Here is a 27,150-nt window from a genome sequence, read left to right as displayed (position 1 = left end):
TCACAAATAGAGCAAAGGAAAAGTGACTATCAATATGCCTCCATATGAACTCTAGTCCATCCAATCTTATCTTCATGGCTACTATGCAAAATGTACGTCGGCAGCAGTAGAATAGTTCTGCAGCCAGCCTCAAATTCTGGTTCTCTACATTTTCTCAGCAGTCCTTCTCAAAAAGAAAATCACCTTTCCTCTAGTGATGCCCATATGATTTTATGAAGCATCTCCATAACACTTGTGTGTTGTTCGAACATATTGGTAACAAATCTAGCAGCCCGCCTCTGAACTGCTTTGATGTCTTGGCTTAATTCGATCTGATGTGGGTCCCAAATCCTAACAGTACCCAACAATGTATCACACTAGTATCCTACATGTGGTCTCCTTTACAGATGAACCACACTTTCCTAAAATTCTTCGAATAAACTGAAGCCGACTATTCACCTTCTTTACTATAGTTCTTACATGCTCATTCAGTTGCAATTGCTTTGCAGCATTGCATCTAGATACTTAATTGATGTGACTGCATTGAGCAGCATACTACTAATACTGTATTTCAACATTATGAGTTTGTTTTCCCCACTCATCTGTATTACCTTAAATTTTTCTACATTTAAAGCTAGCTGCCATTCATCACACCAACTATAAATTTCATCCAAGTCATCTTGTATCCTCCTACAGTAACTCAATGATGACATGTTCCCATAGCTTGCTGACTGCTATATTAGTTTATTTGTATCACCTTTATTCCAATCTGCCCAATATTCAGTGGAATAACACCTCTCACAGCCGTAAAAGGGACTTCACACTTAAATATTCCTAGAAGACAGGCGTATGAACACATCCCGAGTGGCTTCACTGTTCACAGACAACTATTAAAAGATTGTTCTGATGGTTGATGAACAATAGAATGGTGTGGCTTGGTACACAGGCACCCGGAGTGTAGAGTTCATTTTGTATGTTTGACATAAGACAAAGAGTAGCCACTAGACTATGTGGTGGTAAAACCCAAGAGGGCATTGATGACAGAGCTCTTGGTGTATCGGGTGACATTCATTACCTTACAAGAGTAAAGTGATCAATGGTGTGCTTCCCAATTTTCAGCTGAGTTCCATTCTATGCCTGATATTTTGATGACTGACCCAGTCATCATATTCATGGGCTGTGAGTTGTGCTATTTTATGCACTCGCTGCCAAGATGCCAGACATGAAATGAAAACAACAAATCAGCTGAACATCTGGAAGTGCACCATTAATCACTCATGTCAAGAAAATCTGAGAGCTCACCAGAAAAAACTAATTTTACACAATATCTAGTGATAATAAGTTTAACACTGTGTCAGTGACAGATACTGTTATAACCTTTAATCACTAGTAAATTGCGTGGATATACAAACATAGGAACAATAGCTGGTTACATGCTACCAATTCCGTATCAGTCTTTCGACTGCCATGCCGTGACATGCGGCCGGCGCCATTCGTAGCTAGGTGGCGCTCCCGCGCTCAGCCGAGTTGCGGAGCGCCTCTATTGCCGTTTGCACGTACTGACGTGGCGGCACTCTTAAGTGTTGTGGCACAGTCACAACACTTTTCCCCCCTTGAAAAAAAAACACTCACTTCCTGGGAGACACGGACAGCGCGGAGACATCCATGGCCTCTTGGGAGGCCCCGAGAAGATCCCGCGGAGAAACACGAGAGTACAGTCGAAAATGTCCAGGACGGAAGCCCGTGCGTGGAACGTGCCTCCTGGACGAGATGATGGGTGAAAACTCCGGAGCAGCATCCATAGGTGTCGTGGACCTGAGGGTGTGCTCCAGCGAGATGGGTCCCAGAGAAGGCAGCGTCGCGACTGGGGCCGGTTCCGGCGTACTCGGAAGTGGTAGCAATGTTGGCTGCAGCAACACACACGGGAGATCGGCAGCAGCGACAAGACTGGCTTCTCGGGCTGGTGGAGGCCAAGGAAGGGGTGGTTGCACCAGCGTGGCCATCACTCGTGGGCGCATCTGATCATAATGGTGAACAACCATGTCGTCGTCCGTACGTATTTCACAAAGCCGGCGGCCGCGAAGAGCCTTGACCACCCCTGGAGTCCATTTAGGGCGAGATCCATACCCTCGTGCCCACACGTCGGCACCCACCGGGTATTTTCCCGCACGAGGGGACACAGGACAAGGCCTGACAAGGTGAAGCAGGTGCAGTAGAGTGCGCGGTTGGCGGCCATGCAAGAGTTCAGCAGGGCTGCGATCACCCAGAGGCATGAAGCAATAAGAACTCAGAAAATGCAACAGAGCATCATCTGTGGAAAAATCACTAAGGAATATTTTCATCTGGCTTTTGAAAGTGCGGACAAGGCGCTCGACCTCCCCATTCGATTGCGGATGGAAGGGCGGTGCTGTAACATGATGGATCCCGTGTCCAGTACAAAAATCATGGAAGGCCTGCGAAGAGAACTGAGGGCGATTGCCGTGACGATTGTGGATGGAAGACCTTCTAGAGCAAAGATTTTGGACAAAGCCAGCGTCGTCGCCACAGTGGTGGGCGACGGACATCGACAACAAACGGAAACTTCGAGAAGGCGTCAATCAACAGCAGCCAATAAGTGCCGAGGAAGGGGCCGGCAAAGTCAGCGTGCACCTGTTCCCATGCCTGCGCCGGGTCAGGCCACGGAGAGGGCATTGTACGGGGTGCAGCCAGTTGTTGAGCACACTGACCACACGCAGCAACCATGTGGGTAATGTCTGAATCAATATCGGGCCAATAAACGTGCCTGCGGGCCAGGGACTTAGTCCGAGAAATCCCCCAATGGCCTTCATGCAACAGTTTGAGAACATCTTTGCGAAGAGAGGCTGGCACCACGACCCGTGGAGATGCGCCATCCGTGGCCAGAAGAACAACACCATCACTAACAGACAGAGGAAGGCGCAAGGCATGGTAGTCGCGAAGGGGATTCGATGCCCGGCCCTTGGTCCTGTCCGGCCAACCCCGTTGAATAAAACCGATCACCTGACGCAGGACCGGATCCCGCGCAGTAGCCGACGCGACCTGCGAACCTGTAAGCGGAAAACCCTCGACCGCACGACATTCTGCCTCATCAATGTGGAAACAGAGTAGTTCATCTCGATCGAAAACCGGGTCGGGGCCCATCGGCAAACGCGGCAATGCGTCAGCGTTGGCGTGCTGGGCCGTGGGGCGATAGTGAATCTCATAGTGAAAACGAGACAAGTATAAGGCGCAACGTTGCAGGCGGTGAGCTGCCTTATCCGGAAGCAACGCCGATGGGCTGAACAGAGAGACCAGCGGCTTGTGGTCGGTGATGAGGTGAAACTTAGAACCATACAAAAAAACGCCGAACTTTTTTAGAGCATAAATGATAGCAAGCGCCTCCTTTTCGATTTGAGAATAACGCCGTTGCGCATCGTTGAGGGTCTTGGAAGCATAGGCGATGGGTTGTTCTGACCCATCCTCATACCCATGGGTGAGAACAGCTCCTAGGCCATATTGGGACGCATCAGTCGCCAGAACCAAGTGCTGACACGGACGGAATGTGGCAAGACAAGGCGCCGACTGCAAATGAGCCTTCAGGTGGACAAAAGCCTGCTCACACTCGTCGGACCAACAGAAAGGAACGTTTTTGCGTAACAGCTGATGCACAGGATGAGCTACCACTGCCGTGGATGGAATGAATTTGTGATAATAAGCAATCTTGCCTAGAAACGCCTGAAGTTCTTTTACCGTAGACGGCCTGGGTAGAGCGGTAATGGCCGCACCATGCTGACATAGAGGACGTATACCCTCATGGGACAAGTGGAAACCAAGATACACGATGGAGGGTTGGAAGAACTGTGACTGGTCCAGATTGCACTTCAACCCAGCCGAATGCAGAACCCAAAACAGTGAACGCAAATTGCGAAGGTGCTCCTCAGTGGAGGCCCCCGTGACAATAATGTCATCCAGATAGTTTATTCAGCCGGGAACAGAAGCCGTGAGCTGTTCCAAAAACCGCTGAAAAATGGCCGGCGCGCTAGCGACGCCAAACGGTAACCGCTGGTACTGATACAACCCACAAGGAGTGTTGATGACGAGAAATTCCTTGGAAGACGCATCCGACAGCAACTGATGGTACGCCTCCGATAAGTCAAGTTTGCAAAAGAACTGGCCCCCAGCGAGCTTGGTAAATAACTCCTCAGGACGGGGAAGAGGATAAGTGTCAATGAGGCTCTGAGCGTTGACAGTGGCTTTAAAATCACCACACAATCGCAGACTCCCGTTTGGTTTAGAAACCACCACGATTGGCGATGCCCATTCGCTGGAGGTAACAGGAGGGAGAATCCCTGAAGCTGTTAACCTGTCTATCTCAGCCTTGACAGGTGCACGCAACGCCACCGGAATAGGGCATGCCCGGAAAAACTTAGGGTGAGCTGTAGGTTTAAGAGTAATGTGGGCTTCAAAATCCTTGGCACGACCCAGACCAGCAGAGAATATGGACGAGAATTCAGAACACAATCCATCCAGCTGTTGATACTGAATATCATCATCAATGGAGAACCCGAACAATTGGAAAGCATCATAACCGAACAGGTTTTCAGTGCCCGCATGATCCACCACATAAAATGTGAGGGGCCTAACAACAGACTTGTAGGCAGTGGAAGCATCAAACTGGCCAATGAAAGGAATTTTCTGCTTATTATAAGTTCTCAGATTTCGCGTAACTGGAGACAAGGGAGGAGAGCCCAACTCCAAATACGTGCGAGAATTAATGAGAGTTACTGCAGAGCCAGTGTCCACTTGCATTCGAATGTCTTTATCCAGAACACGAACAGTAACAAACAACTTATTTGTTTGAGAAAGCACACAGTTAACATCCATGTCCGATGCCTCGTCCTCATCGACAGGAACTTTAGGGGACTGACACACAGAAGCAATGTGGCTTTTTTTCCTACATGAATTACACGTGGCCCAACGTTTTGGACACGCAGCCCTGTCATGCTGTACGAAACAACGTGGACAAGAAGGAAGTGTGGAACGAACCTGCTTCTGTGGTTGCTGTTTTCGCTGCGAGCGTGGCGGCCCAACGCGACATCGTTGACGCGAGTGAACCGCAGCCACATCGTCGGTCCCCTGGGAAACAGACAAATTGTCCGTGTCGAAAGTGGTCTGTATAGCGCCTACATCACACCACGCGTCTATTTGCACACCAGCAGCGTGAGACATTTCAAAAGATTGAGCGATGCTTAGAACTTCCGACAATGACGGGTTTGGCAGTTGCAAGGCATGTTGCCGAACTTCTTTATCAGGAGCAAGCCGTAGAATAGCATCCCTAACCATTGAATCAACGTAAGACTCATGATGAGTGTCCGTGACAAACTGACATTTCCTACTCAGACCGTGTAGTTCCGCCGCCCAAGCCTGGTAAGATTGATGTGGCTGTTTACGACACCAGTAGAACGCCACGCGGGCGGCAACAACGTGGGTGTTTTTTTGGTAATAGGTAGACAATAAGTCACACATTTCTTGGAAGGACAGAGAGACAGGTTCCCGCAGCGGGGCTAACTGAGATAGCAGTTGATAGATCCGTGGGGAAATCCAAGATAGAAATAACGACTTACACACAGGAGCGCCAACAATGCCGAAAGCCAAGAAGTGTTGCCACAAACGCTTCTCATAATCCTCCCAGTCTTCAGCGGCCTCGTCGTAAGGAGGGAACGGAGGCGGAGAAGAGGAAGACAGACGATGAGTAAGCGACGTCGACAACGCCTGAATAGCAGCTGTCAGCTGTGTTTGTTGTTCAATGAGCGCTTGCATAAGCTGTTCCATGTCTGCCCTGACACGAACACACAAATCCACAACGCAGGAACAGAAATATCCGACCTCGTCGCCAAAAAGTGTTATAACCTTTAATCACTAATAAATTGCGTGGATATACAAACGTAGAAACAATAGCTGGTTACATGCTACCAATTCCGTATCGGTCATTCGACTGCCGTGCCGTGACATGCGGCCAGCACCGATCGTAGCTAGGTGGCACTCCCGCACTCAGCCGAGTTGCGGAGCGCCACTATCGCCGTACTGACGTGGCGGCACTCTTAAATGTCGTGGCACTGTCACAACAGATACCACACATAGCATTACACAGGGGTCATATGTGGGTGAAAGAAAGCAACAGACATGAAGAGTCATTACTAAGACCAATGACAGAATTTTTGTTAGATGGTAATGAGTGCAGAGCCTGCCAATCTCCATGTGTGCTTGATTATTGATAATCACTGTCTCCCTTTGTAAGCCTATCCTCATATTAATCATAACTCCATTTAATGTAAATAAAATTTCCTGCTTTTGTCTTTCAAAGTGTCTCTCTATTGAACATTAATAATGGGACATAATATAAGAACATTAAAGAAGACAACAGACAGTATAAATTCAGATGAATAATTTTTATGACTGATTATTATCAGAATAGCTCTTATTGTCTCTTCAGACAGTTTTTGCATTCATGGAAGTTTCTGTTAGCGCATCTTTTTAGCTGCTATATGATCTATTACCTTTTTGTTGAGAAATTCTCTTCTTCACCATTGTACACATTACCTGTATACCCTAATGTGGAAATTCTCTCATTTTATTCACTTAAACGTGATTTTACTGGCTCAAATGACATATGCAGAAAACATCATCGTTATCTTCAACCTGCATTTATGTAAAAAGGAACTAACTGAGGAAGAAGTCTAATTACCCTTATTATTTATGGAAAATATTTTTTTAAAAATTCTTACCATCAGTCCTATGTAGTCCCTTAAAAGTGTCTTTGCTTTATGGTCATATTGTGACAATAATGTTTTATCCACATGCACAGCTTCTTTTATTTTCTGTATTTCCAAAGACTGATTATTCAGTTCTTGTATTAAGTTTGGATGTTTCTCACACTCTTCCCACCACCTACAAACATAAAAATTTCTTATACCATAAAACAGATTTAACAATATTAAAAATCCAAGATTAATTTTTCAATTTGCAGCACAGATCAAGTTCAAGCACTGGTATTGCATGCAGTTTTAATCCAACAGTAAGTTTCAAAATTGAAAATGTAAACTTGTGAAACAATAATTAAATATTTCCTTGTCTCTCAGTTTGCAGCAAAGTGGTGTCAATGGCAGTCTTAGTGTAGTAGTTTGTTTTCTGTTTTAACGAGTTTGGTAGTGCATATCCTTCTCTATAAAAGACAACAGGGCTCCTCTTTATTTACTGTTTTCTACTAATTGTTTTCACTCAAATTGTAGTAGTAGAATGGATAGGGGGTGTGCCTGCTGTGTGCATGATGCAGAAAGTGCTGGCCACAGTTAACAAAAAGCTTGAGACATTGTTGGCACAGGAAGCTGTCTGCAGGCTGCAGCCTCAGGGTAGAGTGGCAGAGGGGAGACTAGCATGTTACAAGAGGTGCCTCAAAGCGTTGTTTGTTTCCCATAGGCTCTGCTGCTGAAGCACCTTCAAGCATACTCAACGTGGGGGAGCCACTCTCATTGTAAGGTGACTGACAGGTTGTATAGTTCATATTTGTTCAGCAATCATGGAATTGTTTCTGTTCAGCAAGTGCGATCAGGATGCACTTACAATAGAAGACAGTAACTTAACGAGTCTTGGGAAAATCCTGAGACTGCAGTGGAATATAACAAATAGTTATGTGGATTTTGTGTCTCAGTAAAGTGTCTGCTGAGCACATACTCAGAGTACTTAGGGACAAGGAGAGGATTAGCTTGAGCAAGCTACCAGGCTTTGCCGGAATGTCATTTACAGGTGGCTGTAGGTCAGCCGTGCTGGACCGCAGACAGATGGACCCTAAATAGCATATATCACTGCATAACAACAGGCATAGTACATACTTAAATAACCTGAAATGAGGCCAGGAAGACTAGTATAGTAAATGCAAGAGCACTCACTCAATGAACAGAAGACAATACATCGTATAAAAAATTACCAGCTGCAATCATAAATGTTTACTGATTTGATCCATTATAAATGGTTTTTGAAAGCCTGCGACTGTAGATACAATAGGTTTGTTTATAAATAAATACTTCACAGAAAATATTGACACCCAACTAAAAATCGCGTTTCTTATGTATTACAGTAAAAGTCAACAAAGTGAAGCAGACTCACACACACTGACAACATCAAAAGAAATGGCTTAACACACATCATAAAAAACGCACTTGAAAATGGGAATTATTTCTCGAAACGCGTCGTGCAAATAGTAAAATAAAGAAAATCGTGACTGGTAGCAGAAGTATTTATTTATAAACAAACCTATAAATGTTTACAATCAAACCATTCATTCTGCCACAAATGTTTACACTTACTGAGTGATAAATAACTTTATAATACATAATAAACCACATGTCCAATAATGGCATCACACAGTAGCTGTCATTGTGATACAATGAATATTCCATTGCTGTTAAATATTCTAAAATATTGAGTTTATATACCTGAGGGTGTCAAACCAGACCATTCTCCAAACTTAAACTGATAAAATTGTTACTAGTGAATCAATTTACTAATCTACAATCAGTGCTGATTATAACATACACTGAAGAGCCAAAGAAACTGGTACACCTGCCTAATATCGTGTAGGGCCCCCGCGAGCACGCAAATGTGCTGCAAAATTATGCAGCATGGACTCAATTAATCTCTGAAGTAGTACTGGAGGGAATTGACACCATGAATCCTGCCTGGCTGTCCATAAATCTGTAAGAGTATGAGGGGTTGCAGACCTCTTCTGAACAGCACGTTGCAAGGCATCCCAGATATGCTCAAGAATGTTCATGTCTGGGGAGTTTGGTGGCCAGCGGAAGTGTTTAAGCTTAGAAGAGTGTTCCTGGAGCCACTCTGTAGCAATTCTGGACTTGTAGGGTGTCCCATTGTCTTATTGGAATTGCCCAAGTCCATTGGAATGCACAATGGACAAGACTGGATGCAGGTGATCAGACAGGTAGGTTGGTTGGTTGGTTTAAAAAGGGCGGAAAGGGACCAAACTGCTGGGTCATCGGTCCCTTGTTCCCAGTAGAACAATTACCCAAGGGAAAGAAGAAAACAAAGAAGATGTACAGCACAATAATAGGAGAAAGGAAGAACCAGAAGATTGACAGGAGGACAACCAACACTAAAATGGACAAAGCAGGACAAGAAAATCACAGAAAGATCCAAGAAACAGCGAAAGGACATTAAAAACAAGAAAGCAGATTACCATGGCTGGCTGAGCAAGAGAATAAAAACGGAGAAGCCAGCCACTCTGCAAACACTAAAACCCCCACCCTAAAATCCCTAGGGTCGAGGATACAGAGGGACAAAGGACATGCGCTAAAACTCAGATCAAATGATCAAACCCACCCTCATGAATAAAATGTAAAATTAAAGCTATTATTGAGGCATTGTTGCCCAACACTGAAGGTAGGGTGCTGGGAAAGTTAAACATCTGTTGCAGAGCGGCTAAAAGTGGACAGTCCAGCAAGAGGTGGACAACTGTCATTTGCGAGCCAGCAACACTGAGGTGGGTCCTCACAACGGAGGAGGTAACCATGTGTGAGCCATGTATGGCCAAAGCAGAGTCAACGAAAGATAACTTATTGCCTGCGAGAAGCCCACAGGGAACACTTCCACACATTCGCAGTCTCCTTAATGATATGCAGTTTGTTGTGCTTACTGTTATGCCACTCCGTCTCCCAAAGCCAAAAAACCTTGCGGCGTAAGACAGAACGCACCTCAGTTTCAGAGACGCCCATCTCCAGGAGCGGTTTCTGCAGAGCCTGTTTGGACAGTCTGTCAACAAGTTCATTGCCTGGGATACCGACGTGTCCTGGAGACCACACAAACACCACTGAATGACTGGACCTGTCCAAGGCAGAGATGGACTCCTGGATGTTCGCTACCACAGGATGGCGAGGGTAGCACTGGTCGATAGCTTGTAAGCTGCTCAGGGAGTCAGAACAGAGAAGAAACAACTCACCAGAACAGGAACGGATGTACTGAAGTACACGAGATATGGTCACAAGCTCTGCAGTGAATACACTGCAGCCAGCGAGCAAGGAATGCTGTTCAATATGGCCTCTGTGGATATAGGCAAAGCCAATATTACCATCAACCATCGAGCCATCGGTGTAAACAACAACAGAGCCTGAGAACACGTCGAGAATTGAGAGGAAGTGACAGTGGAGAGCGGTGGGGTTAACGGAGTCCTTAGGACCATGCCAAAGGTCCAACAAAGCTTCGGCTGAGGTGTACACCATGGAGGTGTTCGTGAATGGACCTCAAGTAGAGGTGGTAACGGAAAGGACTCCAGTTTGGAGAGAAGGAATCACATGCAAAGTGCAATCATGAGCCCTGACCTGGGCCGTCGATGCGGGAGATGAACTGCCGTGGGTGGGAAAACAAAACGGTAATTCAGATGCTAAAAAGAACTATGAATGCATGGTGCAACATAACTGGCGAGCAGTTGTGTATGTCAGATCTGCAATGGAGGGACTCCGACTTCCACCAGGACACTGGTGACTGGACCCATTCTAAATGCTCCCGTCACTAGGCGAATGCCACTGTGGCGCACTGGGTCAAGGAAACGCACCGCTGAAGGTGCTGCTGAACCGTAAACCAGACCCCCACAGTAAAGGTAGAATTGAGCAAGGGCTCTGTAGAGCTGCAGCAGCATGGAGCGATCTCCACCCCAGTTGGTGTTGCTAAGGCAGCGGAGAGCACAGAGGTGCTGCCAGCACTCCCACTTAAGCTGACGAAGGTGAGGTAACTAAGTCAATTGGGTGTCGAAAACCAGTCCTACGAATCGATACATCTCCACTACAGTGAGTGAATCATCATTAAGGTAAAGTTCTGGTTCCAGATGAAACAGTACTACACCAACAGAAATACATAACACACGACTTCGCGGCTGAAAACTGGAAGCCGTGGGCTAGAGTCCGTGACTGCACCTTGTGAATGGCTCCCTATAGGCGCTGTTCAGCAACTTTAGTACTGGAGGAGCAATACGAAATGCAGAAGTCATCCACATACAGAGAAAGGGAGACCGATGGCCCTACAGCTGCTGCTAGGCCATTGATGGCCACAAAAACTAGAGATACACTCAATACAGAACCCTGCGGAATGCCATTCTCCTGAATCTGGGGAACTATGGGAGACACCAACCTGGACATGGAAAGTATGGAGTGACAGGCAGTTTTGGATAAAAATCGGGAGCAGGCCCTGGAGACCCCACTCATACAATGTGGCCCCACTCATACAATGTGGCAAGGATATGATGTCGCCATGTCATGTCGTATGCTTCACGTAAGTCAAAAAAGATGGCAACCAGATGTTGGCGTCTGGAAAAGGCTGTTCAGATGGCAGACTCGAGGGACACAAGATTATCAGTGGTAGAGTGACCCTGGTGGAACCCACCCTGACATGGAGCCAGTAGGCCAAGTGACTCCAGGACCCTACCCAACCACTGACACACCATACGTTCCAGCAGCTTACAGAGAATGTTGGTGAGGCCGATGACACGATAGCTATCCACATTAAGAGGATTTTTACCAGGTTTTAGCACCGGAATGATGGCGCTCTCCTGCCAGTGCGATGGAAAGATGCCATCGCACAAGATCTGGTTGAAGATCATGAGGAGATGTCGCTTGTAGTTAGACGAGAGATGTTTAATCATCTGACTGTAGATCTAATCTGGCCCTGGGAATGTGTCAGGGCAATGTGCAAGGGCGCTGAGGAGCTCCCACTCTGTAAATGGGGCGTTATAGGGCTCACTGTGGTGTGTAGCGAACGAGAGGGCTTTCCTTTCCATCCACTGTTTGAGGGTGCAAAAGGTTGGAGGGTAGTTCTCCGGCACAGAGGCTCAAGCATAGTGCTCAGCAAAGTGCTCGGCAATCGCATTTGTGTTGGTAGAGAGCACACCATTGATGTTAACGCCAGGAACACCTGTTGGGGTCTGGTACCCAAAAACACGTCTGATCTTCGTCCAGAATTGGGAAAGTGACATATGGCAACCAATGGTCAACATGTACCTCTCCCAACATTCCTGTTTCTGTCGTTTTATAAGTAGGCAACTGCTGGCATGGAGCTGCTTAAAGGCTGTTAGGTGCTCAAGGGAAGGGTGCCGCTTATGTCACTCTAGAGCTCGCCGACACTCTTTAATTGCCTCAGCAACTTCTGGCGACCACCAAGGTACTGACTTTCGCTGGGGGCACCCTATAGAATGAGGGATTGTGTGTACCACCGCAGAAATTATCGATGTAATGACCTGCTCAGTCACAACATCGATGGCACCATGTGGGGGAGATTAAACGATGACAGCAGAGGTGAAGGCTACCCAGTCTGTCTTGTTTAAAGCCCATCTGGGTAGGCATACATGGGCATGACGGCGGGGGGAGTGACAGGAAGATGGGGAAGTGGTCACTACCACAGAGGTCATCATGTGCTCTCCAGTGGATAGATGGGAGGAGTCCTGGGCTGGAAATTGATAAATCAATGGCTGAGTAACTACCATGAGCCACACTGAAATGTGTGGCAGCCCCAGTATTTAGGAGGCAGAGCTCGAGCTCGGACAGTTAATTTTTGAAATCTCTGCCATGGCCAGTAAGCATGGTGCTACCCCACAAGGGGTTATGGGCATTAAAATCTCCCAAAAGTAGGAAAGGTTTAGAGAGTTAATCAATCAGTGCAGCCAATACGTTCAGGGGTACCACACCATCTGGAGGGAGGTATACGATGGAGACAGTTATTTCCTGTGTTGTCCGTATCCTGACAGCCAAAGCTTAAAAAGGAGTTTGAAGGGGCACAGGTTCACTACTTACCGAGTTCAGGACATAAACACAAACTCCACTTGACACACTATAATAGTCACTACAGTTCTTGTAATATCCCCTGTAGCCACGAAGGGCAGGGGTCTGCTTGGCCAGGAACCAGTTTTTCTGGAGGGCAATGTAGAAAGCAGGTGTAAAGTTTAACAGTTGCCATAGCTCAGCCAGGTGGTAGAAAAAACCGCCGCAATTCCACTGGAGGATGACGTGATTGTGAGAATGGGATGGCATGAAACACTCAATGAGGTAGTCTACACCTCAGGGTCACCTGCTGCCACCGACTTATTTCCTGAACAGGCTATATCGATTGTGTCTGAGGGACTGGCGAGATCTAGGTCCTCTGCAGATGCCAGAATCTTCACCTCATCCTCAGATGCAGAGCTTGTAGGCAGCAGTGGTGTGGGTGCCACAGCAATTCCCTTGGTCTTGGGGGTCTTCTTTCTGTATTTCTCTCGCTGATCCTTGGGTTTCTCTGGCTGGGAGAGCTTCACTGATTCAGTTTCCAGGACTGAGGATGAGCGTGAAGCCCTACGACCAGCTGCTTTTGGACACTTGAGCCACTAGCAGAAACGTGAGAAGGGAGTGACCCAAGGGACCCCTTCCTAGCAAGAGGAGCCGAAGAAGACTTATGCTTTTCTGGCTGAGATGTGGGGACAGGCGTCCCCAATGGTTGGGGGGACAGGGCTTCCGAGGTAGGTTGTGTGGGATTAACAGGGAGGGAAGTGCCCCCCACCATCAAGGGGGCAGGTGTAGTACTCTGGCTCTGAGAGCTGACTGGAACTTGTGCAACTGATGGGGCAGCAGTATAAGAAGAGGTCATAGCCACAGAATGTAGGCACTCAAATTTCCTCTTGGCCTCAGTGTAGGTCAGGCAGTCCAGGGTCTTTTATTCCGTAATTTTCCTTTCTTGCTGTAAAATCCTGCAGTCTGGTGAGCAAGAGGAATGATGCTCTTTGCAGTTGACAAAGCTGGGAGGCGGGGCACATGGAGTATTGGGATGGGATGGATGTCCACAATCTCGACATTTGATGCTGAAGGTACAGTGGGAAGACATAAGGCAGAACTTTCAGCACTTACAGCACCACATTGAGGAAGGGATATATGGCCTGACATCAGTGGTAGACCATCACTTTGACCTTCTTGGGTAATGTGTCACTCTTGAAGGCCAAGATGAAGGCACTGGTGGCAACTTGATGATTATCCCTTGGACCCCGATGGAAACGCCAGACAACATTAACTCCTCGCCACTCTAAATTGGAACACAGCTCATCATCAGACATGCTAAAGAAGGTCCCTGTGGAATACAATACCCTGGACCATATTTAAGCTCTGATGAGGCGTGATGGTAACAGAAATATTCCCCAACTTCTCACAAGTGAGTAATGCCTGTGACAGTGCAGAGGTAGCCGTTTTTATCAAGATGGACCCTGACCGCATTTGGGACAAGCCCTGCACCTCCTCAAAATTGTTCTTTAAATGCTCTACAAAAAAACTGAGGCTTCATCGAGACAAAGGAGTCCCCATCAGCTCTCGTACATATGAGGTACTGAGGTTGGCTGCCATCCTTAGCCTGGCATTCCTCCCATGGTGTGGCCCGGGAGGGGAATGATTTAGGATCATACTTCCTTGCATTGTACTGAGACTTGGAATACTTAGAGACTGCTGGTGTTTGATCACCAGCAAGTGATGATGTGGTACACTTCATCGCGTGTCATCCGCCCCGATGCCACCAACTCCGACCAGGGGCCCTCCCCATGGGCGCCACCCAGCCACAGCAAAGGCCACCTGGCAGGATGGCCATTGCCAGGTGTCCCAATGCTCCAGGGTGATGGGCATGCACTCCTTGGAACACGTGGGTAGTTAACGGAGCAGGCATCAGCAGAGCGTGGCCCCACCACAATGGAGTGGCTACCACACTGGATATGAGGTGCAAAGAATTCCATGGTCCTCGTCCGCACAGAAAATGACACTGCATAGTGAGTGGAGGAAAACGCACCCAGGAAGGTGTCCTCGCTCAAAAGATCGAGGATGAGCAGGACTGTAATGTCACGATGAGAAAGTGGGCTAAAGATCTCAATGCATGATGGACGTGATGCACCATGTAAGGCGCCCTTCCCTAATTGGCTTACTCTTTGGGTAAATTTTGAAAAATGGAGGTCAAACAATACAGGAGACCATCACATAAAGGCCAAAAGGTGTGAGACTCTTTTTAGTTGCCTCTTATGATGGGCAGGAATACCTTGGGCCTATTCTAACCTCCAGGCCTGCAGGGGGGGGGGGGGGGGCGGGGGGGGATCAGACAGGATGCTTGTGTATGTGTCACATGTCAGAGTCATATCTAGACGTATCAGGCATCCCGTATCGTTCCAACTGCACACGCCCCACACCATTACAGAGCCTCCACCAGTTTGAAGAGTCTCCTGCAGACTTGCAGGGTCCATGGATTCATCAGGTTGTTTCCATACCCATACACATCCATCTGCTCTATACAATTTGAAACATGACTCATCTGACAGGCAACATGTTTCCAGTCATCAACAGTCCAATGTCGGTGCTGACAGGTCCAGGCGAGACACAAAGCTTTGTGTTATGCAGTCATCAAGGGTACATGAGTGGGTCTTCAGCTTCGAAAGCCCATATTGATGATGTTTCATTGAATGGTTTATATGCTGACACTTGTCGATGGCCCAGCATTGAAATCTGCAGCAATTTGCAGAAGGGTTGCACTTCTGTCACATTGAACAATTCTCTTCAGTCGTTGCTGGTCCCATTTTTGCAGGATCTTTTTGCGGACACAGCAATTTTGGAAAATACCCGCTTCATTGGCACCTTGGAGATGCTGTGTCCCATTGCTCATGTGCCGACTGTAACACCACGTCAAACTCACTAAAATCTTGATAACCAGGCTTTGTAGCATCAGTAACCAATCTAACAATTGCGCCAAACACTTGTTGTCTTATAAAGGGATGGGCGAGCACAGCACCGTATTCTGCCTATTTACATATCCCTGTATTTCAATATGCATGCGTATACCAGTTTCTTTGGCACTTCAGTGTAAATGATGGTATCCTAGAAGTGCCACAGATATTTATGAGACGTGTAATATGAATTGGGTGTCAGCAGAAACGTCATGATATGACCTCTTGATTAGAATACCTATTGTAGTTGTAGAATCATTAGTGTAGGAACGCTGATGTATTTGCATATACTGTATGTCAAAGTGTGTAACTTGGTGGGGAGCTGCTTGAGCTCTCAGTGGCTGGAGTGTTATGACATTGGTGGATGCTGGTGGGGAAGAGGTGCTTTTGGCAGCAGGAGGGACAGAGAAGAAGGAAGAACAGTTCAGGATATTGAGCAAGAAAGAGAGAATCTAGTTTTCTGCCACAGGACAGTAGGGCATGTGGTGTGATTTTATTCATGAGACATACTTCAGATTGTTTATCTGATCTTAGTTATGGGCATCTAAGGATGCAAGTGAAGGAACCTATGTACTGAGTACACATCACGGCTTGATCTTTGTATGGACTCCTTCATCTTTCATGTCTCACTATATAATTCAAGGACTGTTGACATATTTCAATAATTTACTTTATTTACTTATAAAATTGCTTATAGGACCACCGTTTGGTAGAAGTGTTGATGCTCTAGTGTACGGGAAAGGGTTATTGTTGAGAGACTGTAGGGGATACAGGATGACTTTAACAGAATTTCTCTTCAATGTGATGAATGGCAGTCTGCCCTAAATGTACGAAATTGTAAGCTAATGCATATGAGTAGGAAAAACAATCTGATTAGGTTCAGATATAGTATTAGTGGCATGCTGCTTGATACAGTCATGTCCATTAAATATCTGCTGCAAAGGGACATGAAATAGAACAAGCAAACCAGCTCATTTGTAGGGAAACTGAATAGTTGACTTTGGATTACAGGGAGTATTCTTGGAATGTGAAGCTCCAATAAAGGAAACCATGTATAGAACACTTGTGCAACCCATTCATGAGTGCTGCTCAAGTGTTTCACATTTTCACAATGTTGGATTAAAATAAGACTCCAAAGTGGTCAGAGGTGTGTTGACAGATTTGTTATCAGTATTTTTGTTAAACACATGAGGTTTAAAGAAATGTGAACTCAAATGGGAACCTCTGGAGGCAAGACAACATTCCTTTCATGAAACATTATGGAGAAAGTTTAGAGAACCAGCACTTGTGACTGACTCCAGAATGGTTCTTCTGCCATTAATGCACATCTCACGGAAGGACTGCAAAGACAAGATAAGACAAATTAGGGCAGCATATAAACAGTTGTTTCTTCCTCACTCGATTTGTGAGTGGAATAGGAAAGGGTATGACTTGCAGTGGTACAAGGCACCCTTCATCATGCATCATATGATGGTTTGCAGGGTGTGTATGTAGAGGTAGATATGAAGAATATTCATTCTATATGATGTTTTTAAGATTAAATTTCCTGTCATCAGTGAAATCATTACAGTAAGTGTGTTCACATTTGTCAACAACAAAATAATTGCTTTGGTCCTTAGCACAAAGTAAACTAAATATAATAAAGAAATGATGAATACCTCAATTTAGGAAGAATACCTTCAGTAATGCTGATCTACAAACACATAACTGTATTGCTATGCTTCATGACTCGTGTAACCATGAGTTTGTGTAAGAATATTACAATGAAATACACTGATAAAAAAACTTATGCACCCACACAAAATGGTTGGATGGCAGTATAACTTCATACATATACACACACCATTGGCAGGTATGTAAATGATTACAGTTGAAATTCTCTGTGGCCAGTAGACCGATCAACAGAGTGGAGTAGTGTTGTTTATGTTTAGTGTTGTGACTGGGCCTAGTAGGGTATATAAGGGGGTGTAAACAGTGTCAGATGTTAAACAGTCACTGTGAAGGACATAGAGATGCTGCACACTTACGTGTGACAGCATTATCAGCACCTCACAGAGTCTGAAAAGGGCTTCACTGTGAGTATCCAATTGGCTGGCCTTGTGGAGGAACGGACCAAAGGAGAATTCCACTTAATAAATGGAACACTGTATAATTGGAAATATGATCTAATCAAACAAAAATGGTTGCTTGTCATACCAGCTCATCTATGGGCAGCTCTCCTGCTGTATTTCCGCAACACGCTAACGTCTGGTCTCCTGGGATTCATAAAGATGCTAGACAGAATCAGAAACAGGTATCAATGACTAGGTCTATACCAGTCCATTACACTCTATCTGAGCCTATGAAAGGAATGTCAGCAAGGGAAGAGGCACTGATACCAACTATGCCTGCAGCAGCACCATTCCACCAGATCGGAATAGACCTCTTTGACAGGTTCCTGAAGTCAACAAATAGGAATCATTGGATAATAGTATGCACTGATTACCTCACCTGGCAAGCTGCCACCAAAGCTGTGCAGACTGCCGCAGCTATATAAATTACAAGGTTCCTTGTAGAAGACATTGTTTTGAAGCATGGGGCAGCTGGTGTGATGACCTCTGATCATGGAAAAGTTTTCCAGTACAGACTAGTATCACGTTGCAGCATCACCCAGTGGATTACAAGCTGCCTATCACCCCCAGACAAATGACCTCACAGAACACTTTAATAAGATGCCGGCAGATATGCTTTCATTGTATGATGATGTTAAACACAGAAACTGGGATATAAAACTTTTCATTGTGACATATGCACATAACACAGTGAAGCAGGACACCACAGGCTTCACACTGTTTTTTATGACTCACAGTTGCAAGGCTAAAATGACAAAGGATACTTTGTTCCCATTTCAAATGGACACTACTCAGGATTACTTCATGAAACATCTCATCACCAGGACCATAGAAGCAAGACAGCTGCCTCACAAACAGTCCCTGCATGCCCAGGAGAAAGACCAAGAGCACAAGAGCACTATAACACCAAGCACCACATGTGACGTTCACTTGTTTTATTTCTTCATTGATTGTCCTCGGTGTCGACGTACTGCATTGCTACACTGGCTGAAAAATGGGGTTTTTAATTTCAACACTGAGTAAATAATGTTGCGTTTCACAGCTATTTACTTTCACTGTTCACAGCCCCCCCCCCCCCCCTCCCAATAATACACAGTTATATATGGCCAGTGCTCTATTGTTTAACTTCCGATAAGCCTCATTAATAGATTGTAGGTGAACATCCACATACTGCTACAATAGTTTAATGTTGAACATCTATGAGCAGTAAAAGCCTAACCAAACAGTTCACTGTTATTGTAGAATAAAAATGTAAGTGTGGAACAGACACTGTCATTGCTTTAACACACAGCGTATGCTGCAACACTTATTTCACAGCTAAGTGGATGCATTGTTGTTGATCTAACCAATATGGGTTCCTCGTCTAAAACTTTGCCGTGGACTGACTGTCTCGGGACCAAAAATTGGGCCCTTATATATCCTCACAATAATAGGTACAGAAACTACACATTGTTTGATGTTTAATTTACAGAAATTGCAATTAAAACTTCATTCATTCGATTAACTGTATACATCAAAAAATTGATTCTTTGTAACAGTTTCCTCTACTACAAGAGTTAGGCCGAATTATTTGTTTAAATGATGAAATTACTGGATATTGTTAAGCAACAATACTTTTGACAAAACTGTTCATTACTATGGAATTAATTAAGGGCTGGCTTTGCTAGCATGTTTTCAAATAGAGCCAAATAGAATCTTTAAGAATACTTTTGACCATTCCTCCAAATGTTTATAATTAGTACATAATTTATACTTGTTTATATGTCAACAATAGAATTTAAGTTACGAAACAATTAAAGATTTCGCCTTATAATGGAAGATACTAACTAGGAATAGTCAAAATAAATCAGAAAACCAATTACATACATAAAACTAAGCACAAAAGTAGATCTTGTGTTATATTCTTTAAAACTGAGGGCCAACCTTTCTCTTTTATGAAAATGCAGATTATACTCGCATATGTTAATGGTAATTAGGCAGAAGTGAAAAAATGAATTTAAGGAGGCAGATGGCAAAACAAGAAAGGAAGAAAACAAATCCCAGCTTGCTTCATCACACACCCAGTGAGATACAACCTGGTAGACCTGGTACAGATTTTAAGCTGTGCAAAAAGTGCACCCTTTGATAAGGACACAACTGATTTCCTTCTCCTTCCTTTCTGTAGCATACCAACCATACTTCAGCAGAAATGCGCAAATTATGAAGCAGGTTACGGCAGAGCCAGCTGCAAGTGAGTACTAATGTTATGCCTTACAAAACAGAACACAGCCATAGCACATTGCAAGGCAAGGCAGCCAGGCAAGGTGTGGAAATAGTTAACACAGCAGCACTTAAGCGGAAAAAGGCAGAAGCATTTCCACACCAGCAACCATGGAAGTCTTTAGTATATGTGCCATAAGGCATAGTAAAACTCAAGTAGGCACAGCCTGCGAGCACATAAAAACCTAGCCACTGTCATACTGAAATCATCTTGTGTTAGTATCGCAGCACTACCACCATTGGGCCATGAGACTTGGGGCGTTATTTGGAATGCAGTACAGGGTCCGCAGTTCAACCTATTATCTGGAGAGCCTGCTCTGAGACACTAGATGCAGAGCTGCTGCCATGGGACCAGCCAAGCCCTGGGACATAGCATGCTAGCCACAGCACTTCTACAGTGGGTCACAGTGGCTGCAGTGCTGGAGATGTCAGTTGTGCTTCAACTGCCACTGTCTATCAGTGCAAACTGCCCTGAGACATGAGAATCAGAGCTGCTGCTGTGGGGCTAACTGAGCCCTAGGACATAGAAAACCAGCCACAGTGCTTACACAGTCAGTCAAGGCTGCTGCAGTGCTGGAGATGGCAGTTGTGCTTTAGCTGATGCTGTCATAGTTGCTGAGTCCGGAGGATATCACTGACAGAAACAGTGGTGTTGCATCACTGTTCGGCCATGCCGTACTGTTAGCATTGTGGGACATCATGTACATACCGATGGGAAGCAGCTGGATGCCTCAAACACATTGACACTACAAAAGGAATCTGAAAAGCACAAAAGCAGTCTGCTGACTCCTGTCCTCTTTCATTTCCTAATCTGAGCTTGTGCTCTATCTCTAATGAGCTCATTGTTGATAGGACACTGAACTCCAATCTTCTTCTTCTTCTTCTTCTTCTTCTTTCTTTCCTTCCTTCCTTCACAGCCAAGAGTAATGGTCCACAGCCTTGATTGAATGCAGGTCCTTACAGGAGTACAGTAGTGCCTGGAACTTGGGCAACGAGCATGAGTGGATATTTGTGATTTGTAGCAAAAGTCATAACATCACAGGGTCAAAACGGAGAGCTGAAAGCTGATGTAATCTATCAATTTACGCTATTGAGATGGAAATTACAAATTTTTTGATTGGATAACTGATACAAAGATACCATGTGTACTACTAAAATGCAAGTTCAGTTAACGAATCACAATTAACTTCTTGGTCCTCTTAGAATGAAATATTAAATTGAGCTCTGTACTTTCAATAGAGGGTAATGAGCTCCTATGGTTTCATCATATACAGACTTGTGAGATTTTAACCACACAATCAACCGACTGACACAATAGTAAGTAGGTAGTTGTTAACAATTCATGTAGCTCTTCAGTTGCATGCAAAAATAACGTGCTTAATGACAATAACCTTAATTATGCAATACAAAGTTAGTATGAACACGACAAAAAATTACAAGGCACATGTATTATAAGCATGTTAAGATTCACCATAATTTTCTTTTGCTTATGAAGGAAGCATATGATCCACAGGAGATATCACACAGAAACAGTGACAATGTCCTCACTTCCATTGACAATATCCAATAAGGAAAACCGACTTATGAACTTTTCTGCAGTCACAGTTGTGACTAAAAGACAGCTTATGAGACACATGGTCTAAATTGACTTAATACATTTTGTGCTTCATAAATTGATTTAATGAATGAATTAGCACGTCCTCAATAGCATTGGGTAGATGCAGCAACATATCATGATATTTAAAAAAATGGAAATTTCAAAAGATACAACAAAAAAAGTTTCAGGGTGGTATTCATTTTAAATTCCAATGGGGCAGTGTATTTGAAATCCAGTCTCACATGGTCACAACAGGTGCAGTTCAACAGCAGAGGGATAATGCTCACTGCATCCATCATATTCTCTATAAGCTTTGTGTGTCCCCTGGGTCATTCTAATTGTGTTTCGAGCAAATTCTGACTGCACTGGTGTAGCTGAGCTAGTGCTGTCATGCTATTAGTTTGTGCTATCACGTGGCCTGGTCTAACATGCCACGTGGCCTACCAGCCTGGTGGGAATGCACGCAATCCTGAGTTTTGCCTCATTACAGCATGCCACCACCCAACAGCATCACCCCATTTGCAGTCATCACTGGGATGTCAGCAGCCAGTCCTCCCATGTCATGTAGCAGCCAGATGTCAGTTCTGCAGTGTCCACTGCCATCGCTGAAGTCCTTGCTTCAAAGCTGGGGTACCTTCAGTTCATTGCAGTCCACATCACATTGCTGTGCAATCATAGGGAGCGTGGTTTCTCCACTTCACCATGTCTCAATTCATAGCATCCAATGTAAGTGCCACCATGTAACACTTACAGCTGAGCTGCTGCCGATCTGCCAGTGGAGATCATTGAGAATGTCATGGCCAACAAGAAGACAACTTTTTTCCTTTACATGTGATACTGCCTTCCAGAGCTTTTGTTTTGTTTTTTTAATACCTTATTCATTTTTGTAGCAGCAGTGGGGTCAATGTGAAGGTAAAGAAAGTGCATACCACACACTCACAGATGGAGAACAGAGCAGATGTGAGCACTAGTGGTCACACCTGTAAGACCTTGTAGGACCAGATAAATGCACATACCCTCATCCCATTTTTGTCCATCACGCTATTTTCTTCTGACATCTGTCTTCGAACAAGAGAAACTTTCCATCTTTTGAGTGGAAGGTGCCATTTTCCAGTTTCATTAAGGCATGTTGGTTACTGACCAAGGTCACTTCTGTCACACCTAGAACCAATATTCAGTTTTTCCAAAAAACCAATTGGAAAGAGAGACCAAAGTTGTATGACAGGGCCACACCGTCCCGAGAAGCCAACCTAGTCAAGAGCTCTCTCTTGGTTTCTTGATCTTGACCAGAATGGTTGCTCTCTGAAAGAATTTTCTCCATCCCCACTTTATGGTGTTGGAATTTGAGGTGTTGGACATGGGGCCATGTACAGCTCTCCAGCTTATTTCTATTAGCTGTCTCCTCCACATGAAATTGACTATGGGTTCAGTTCTTAACTCTGGCTTGTTCAGTTGTTGTGGTCTTCAATCCAGAGTCTAGTTTGATGCAGCTCTGAATGCTACTCTATCCTGTGCAAGCTTCTTCGTCTCCCAGTATCTACGGCAACCTACATCCTTCTGAATCTGCTTAGTGTGTTCATCTCTTGGTCTCCCTCTACGATTTTTACCCTCCGCACTACCCTCCAATACTAAATTGGTGATCTCTTGATGTCTCAGAATATGTCCAACCAACTGATCCCTTCTTCTAGTCAAGCTGTGCCACAAATTTCTCTTCTCCCCAATTCTATTCAATACCTCTTCATTAGTTATGTGATCTACCCATCTAATCTTCAGCATCCTTCTGTAGCACCACATTTCGTTAGCTTCTGTTCTCTTTTTGTCTAAACTATTTACTGTCCACGTTTCACTTCCATACATGGCTACATTCCATACAAATACTTTCAGAAAAGACTTCTTGACACTTAAATCTATGCTCGATGTCAACAAATTTCTCTCCTTCCGAAACGCTTTCCTTGCCATTGCCAGTCTACATTTTATATACACTCTACTTTGACCATCATCAGTTATTTTGCTTCCCAATTCCGGCTTAAGAGTCTTTAATTGCTGTCAGCAACTTACATTAGTAAACCAGTGCTCTTTATTAAATTTCTGTTAATTACTTAACCTGAGGTCACTGTCCAATCCTTGCCCACTACCCATTTGCTTGTTCATCCTTTGAGCACATCTAAATATGATCAAAAACTTTACACTCAGCTCAGTTGTCTAGAAGTTTGGGAGAAGTTAACTGTTACCAGCTGCAATTATGAACCAGGTCTTCTCAATTACCAACATGTTAGTCCAGCTGCACACAACCATGGACGGAGCATCACAAACCATCCCAGTCAGCTGGCTGCCTGGAATTCAGATACCATCATGCTGAAAATTCTTCTATAAGATGTAGTATATCACACAAGTGAATTCAGATGTTTTTTCTACATAGATTTAAAAAAGGTTTAATTAATGATCCAGCAGAAGAGCTATGGCCTTTTTAGTGTCCATGTACCACATCAACTATTTTACTACATGTCATATGTTAATAGAAGCAAGAATGTTTGACACAACTTAAGCCAATGACTACATAGCTTCAGTCACTAATGTTAGTGTAGAAGTGTGCCTCTCCAACCTGTGGCATATAAACTTCTGCCTAGTCACCAAGGGAAAAGTTTATCATCAGTATTATCTTATTCACAGTGCATGTTACTGACAAGTTTTTTAAAATTATTTTATTACTGAATACACATCATGTAATCTGGTATCCTCACCTGGTGAGTTTGAAAGGCCACCGGAAGGCAGGGACCAACGACAACTGCTAGACTGTGCTTCTATAAGCTGTGGGCACTGCTGCAGCACTGGCTACAGAGACACACGTCTGCCAGTCTGTCAGCTCTCACAGCTGCCCTATAAAGCCAGCAGCATAGCCACTCATTCAGTCAGTTAGTTGTGATTTCACTGTGATATTGTACTGATCTTGCTACAAATTGTTGTACTGAACTTATTGCACCTTGCTGACTCTATCATTTGTCTTTCTCTCATTGCTATCCACCCGTTTGCTTTCTAGTGACTCACTGTTCTGATGCCCTTGGCCTGTCAGTGAGATTCTCAAGTCATTCCAGAACTTGTCACATAGCAGTCACTATAATTGGTGACTAATTAGAAGTTTTGCAGCATCCATGGATGAAAAGCAGCAGTTTCAATATCAGTGGCAGCAGTTTCAACATCAGTGGCAGCAGTGCCTACGATTTCAACAGCAACAGCAAGAAATTCAACTTTTGATGAACCAACTGCAGATTCAGGGTTCCCACACCATCCAAGCTGTGGTCACTCCCCTTGTGGGGAGCTGTCCACCTGCGTTTCCACCATTTAACAATGCCAAAGAGGTTTGGGACACGTATTTGTTGTGGCTCAAACAGCACTTTGATGCTTTTCAGGTTTCTGATGATGTTCTCCAAGAGTCGCTCTTCATTCCTTGGGCTAACCTGCAGACGTTTTTCTTACTAAAGAAATTGACTCCACTCTCGAATTTGTCATGATCGTGTTCAAGGTGATGTGTTCATTGTCAAATTATTACTCACAATGTTTCCCTGTGATCGCATCATCACTCAAGTCCCATCAATACCACAAGCAACCTGATCAGTCTTACCACTCGTGAGTGAAGGATTTGCAAGGGTTGCTTTGGTGATGTAATTTTACTTCTATGAACGAAACTTGCAAAATTTCTTATGCAGAGTCCTTGACCTGCGGCATAGTGGTCCAATTCACTCCCAATCCAGAACTATGCACCACAGCTCTCAAACTAGACAATCCTTGGATGGTATTTTGAAAACTGTGTGCTCTTTTGAGATCACGCAGACAGAAAATGGACACCTCATGGCTCAACTGTAAGAGGCAGGGTCCAGCCATTGCCTCAGTGGCATTAAACTTGTACATCTTTTTCTCGGCAGCAGTGTGATTCATCGATTTTGAATGTGTCAGTACCCTCTCAACAACCAGTCGCATACTGACTGCTTCACAGTGCACCCATGTGCTCATTTGTCCAGATCGCTGGAAGCCCTGCACCTGTTGTGAGAATGATGGGCATCTCCAATTTGTCTGTTGCAAACTGTCAGGACAGTCAGATCCCACTCCCATCATGGATCATGGGATTCTGCATGAACTTAAGGCAGGTATTCCTCAAGGCGATCCTTGTACATCAACCTCATGCTTGCAAACCAGGATGTCCATTTCCAGGTGGGTGCAGGAGCTACTGTTTCTTTGATTAAACTCCCAATGCATGCTCATCTGAGTTCCCCTCTCATAGCCCCACCCTCCCGTAAGCTGGTCGCACATGGTGAGAGTCTGATTCCTCTTGGGGGTCAATCCACAATTTAAACTGCATGTAAAACAGTTGTTGTTGTTGTTGTGGTGGTCTTCAGTCCAGAGACTGGCCTGATGCACCTCTCCATGCTACTCTATCCAGTGCAAGCTTCTTCATCTCCCAGTACCTACTGCAACCTACAGCCTTCTGAATCTGCTTAGTGTATTCATCTCTTGGTCTCCCTCTATGATTTTTTCCCTCCACACTGCTCTCAATACTAAACTGGAGATCCCTTGATGCCTTAGAACATGTCCTACCAACCAAACCTTTGTTCTAGTCCAGTTGTGCCACAACTTTCTCTTCTCCCCAATTCTATTCAGTACCTCCTCATTAGTTACGTGATCTACCCATCTAATCTTCAGCATTCTTCTGTAGCACCACACTTTGAAAGCTTCTATTCTCTTCTTGTCTAAACTATTTATTGTCCAATGTTTCACTTCCATACACGGCTACACTACATACAAATACTTTCAGAAACGACTTCCCGACACCTAAATCTATACTCAATGTTAACAAATGTCTCTTTTTCAGAAACACTTTCCTTGCCATTGCCAGTCTACATTTTATATCCTCTCTACTTCAACCACCATCAGTTATTTTGCTCCCCAAATAGCAAAACTCATCTACTACTTTAAGTGTCTCATTTCCTAATCTAATTCCTTCAGCATCACCCGATTTAATGCAACTACATTCCATTATCCTCGTTTCACTTTTGTTGATGTTCATCTTATATCCTCCTTTCAAGACAGTGTCCATTCCGTTCAACTGCTCTTCCATGTCCTTTGCTGTCTCTGACAGAATTACAGTGTCATCGGCAAACATCAGTGTTTTTATTTCTTCTCCATGGATTTTAATACCTACTCCAAATTTTTCTTTTGTTTCCTTTACTGCTTGCTCAACCCTGTCTCGCTCCCTTCCCAACTCCTGCTTCCCTTTCATGCCCTGGGCTTTTATAAATGCCATCTACTTTCTGCACAAATTGTAAATAGCCTGTATTTGACCCCTGCCACCTTCAGAATTTGAAAGAGAGTATTCCAGTCAACATTGTCAAAAGCTTTCCTAAGTCTACAAATGCTAGAAATGTAGGTTTCTCTTTCCTTCA

The 27,150-nt window shown here is 44.6% G+C and overlaps 1 protein-coding gene across 3 annotated transcripts in view; it reads right to left on the bottom strand.

The window, feature by feature from the left end:
* The window catches only part of LOC124554727, a 137,750-nt gene that overhangs the window by 71,645 nt on the left and 38,955 nt on the right, over positions 1-27,150 (bottom strand). For all 3 annotated transcript variants that reach the window (XM_047128371.1, XM_047128372.1, XM_047128373.1), the window contains exon 3: positions 6,762-6,924. In XM_047128371.1, coding sequence (XP_046984327.1) covers positions 6,762-6,924 — 163 coding nt within the window. The remainder of the gene's footprint in view (positions 1-6,761; positions 6,925-27,150) is intronic.

This window comes from Schistocerca americana, chromosome X (genome assembly GCF_021461395.2).
Source record: "Schistocerca americana isolate TAMUIC-IGC-003095 chromosome X, iqSchAmer2.1, whole genome shotgun sequence".
In the NCBI taxonomy this organism is placed as follows: domain Eukaryota; kingdom Metazoa; phylum Arthropoda; class Insecta; order Orthoptera; family Acrididae; genus Schistocerca; species Schistocerca americana.
This window is presented reverse-complemented; position numbering and strand designations above follow the sequence as displayed.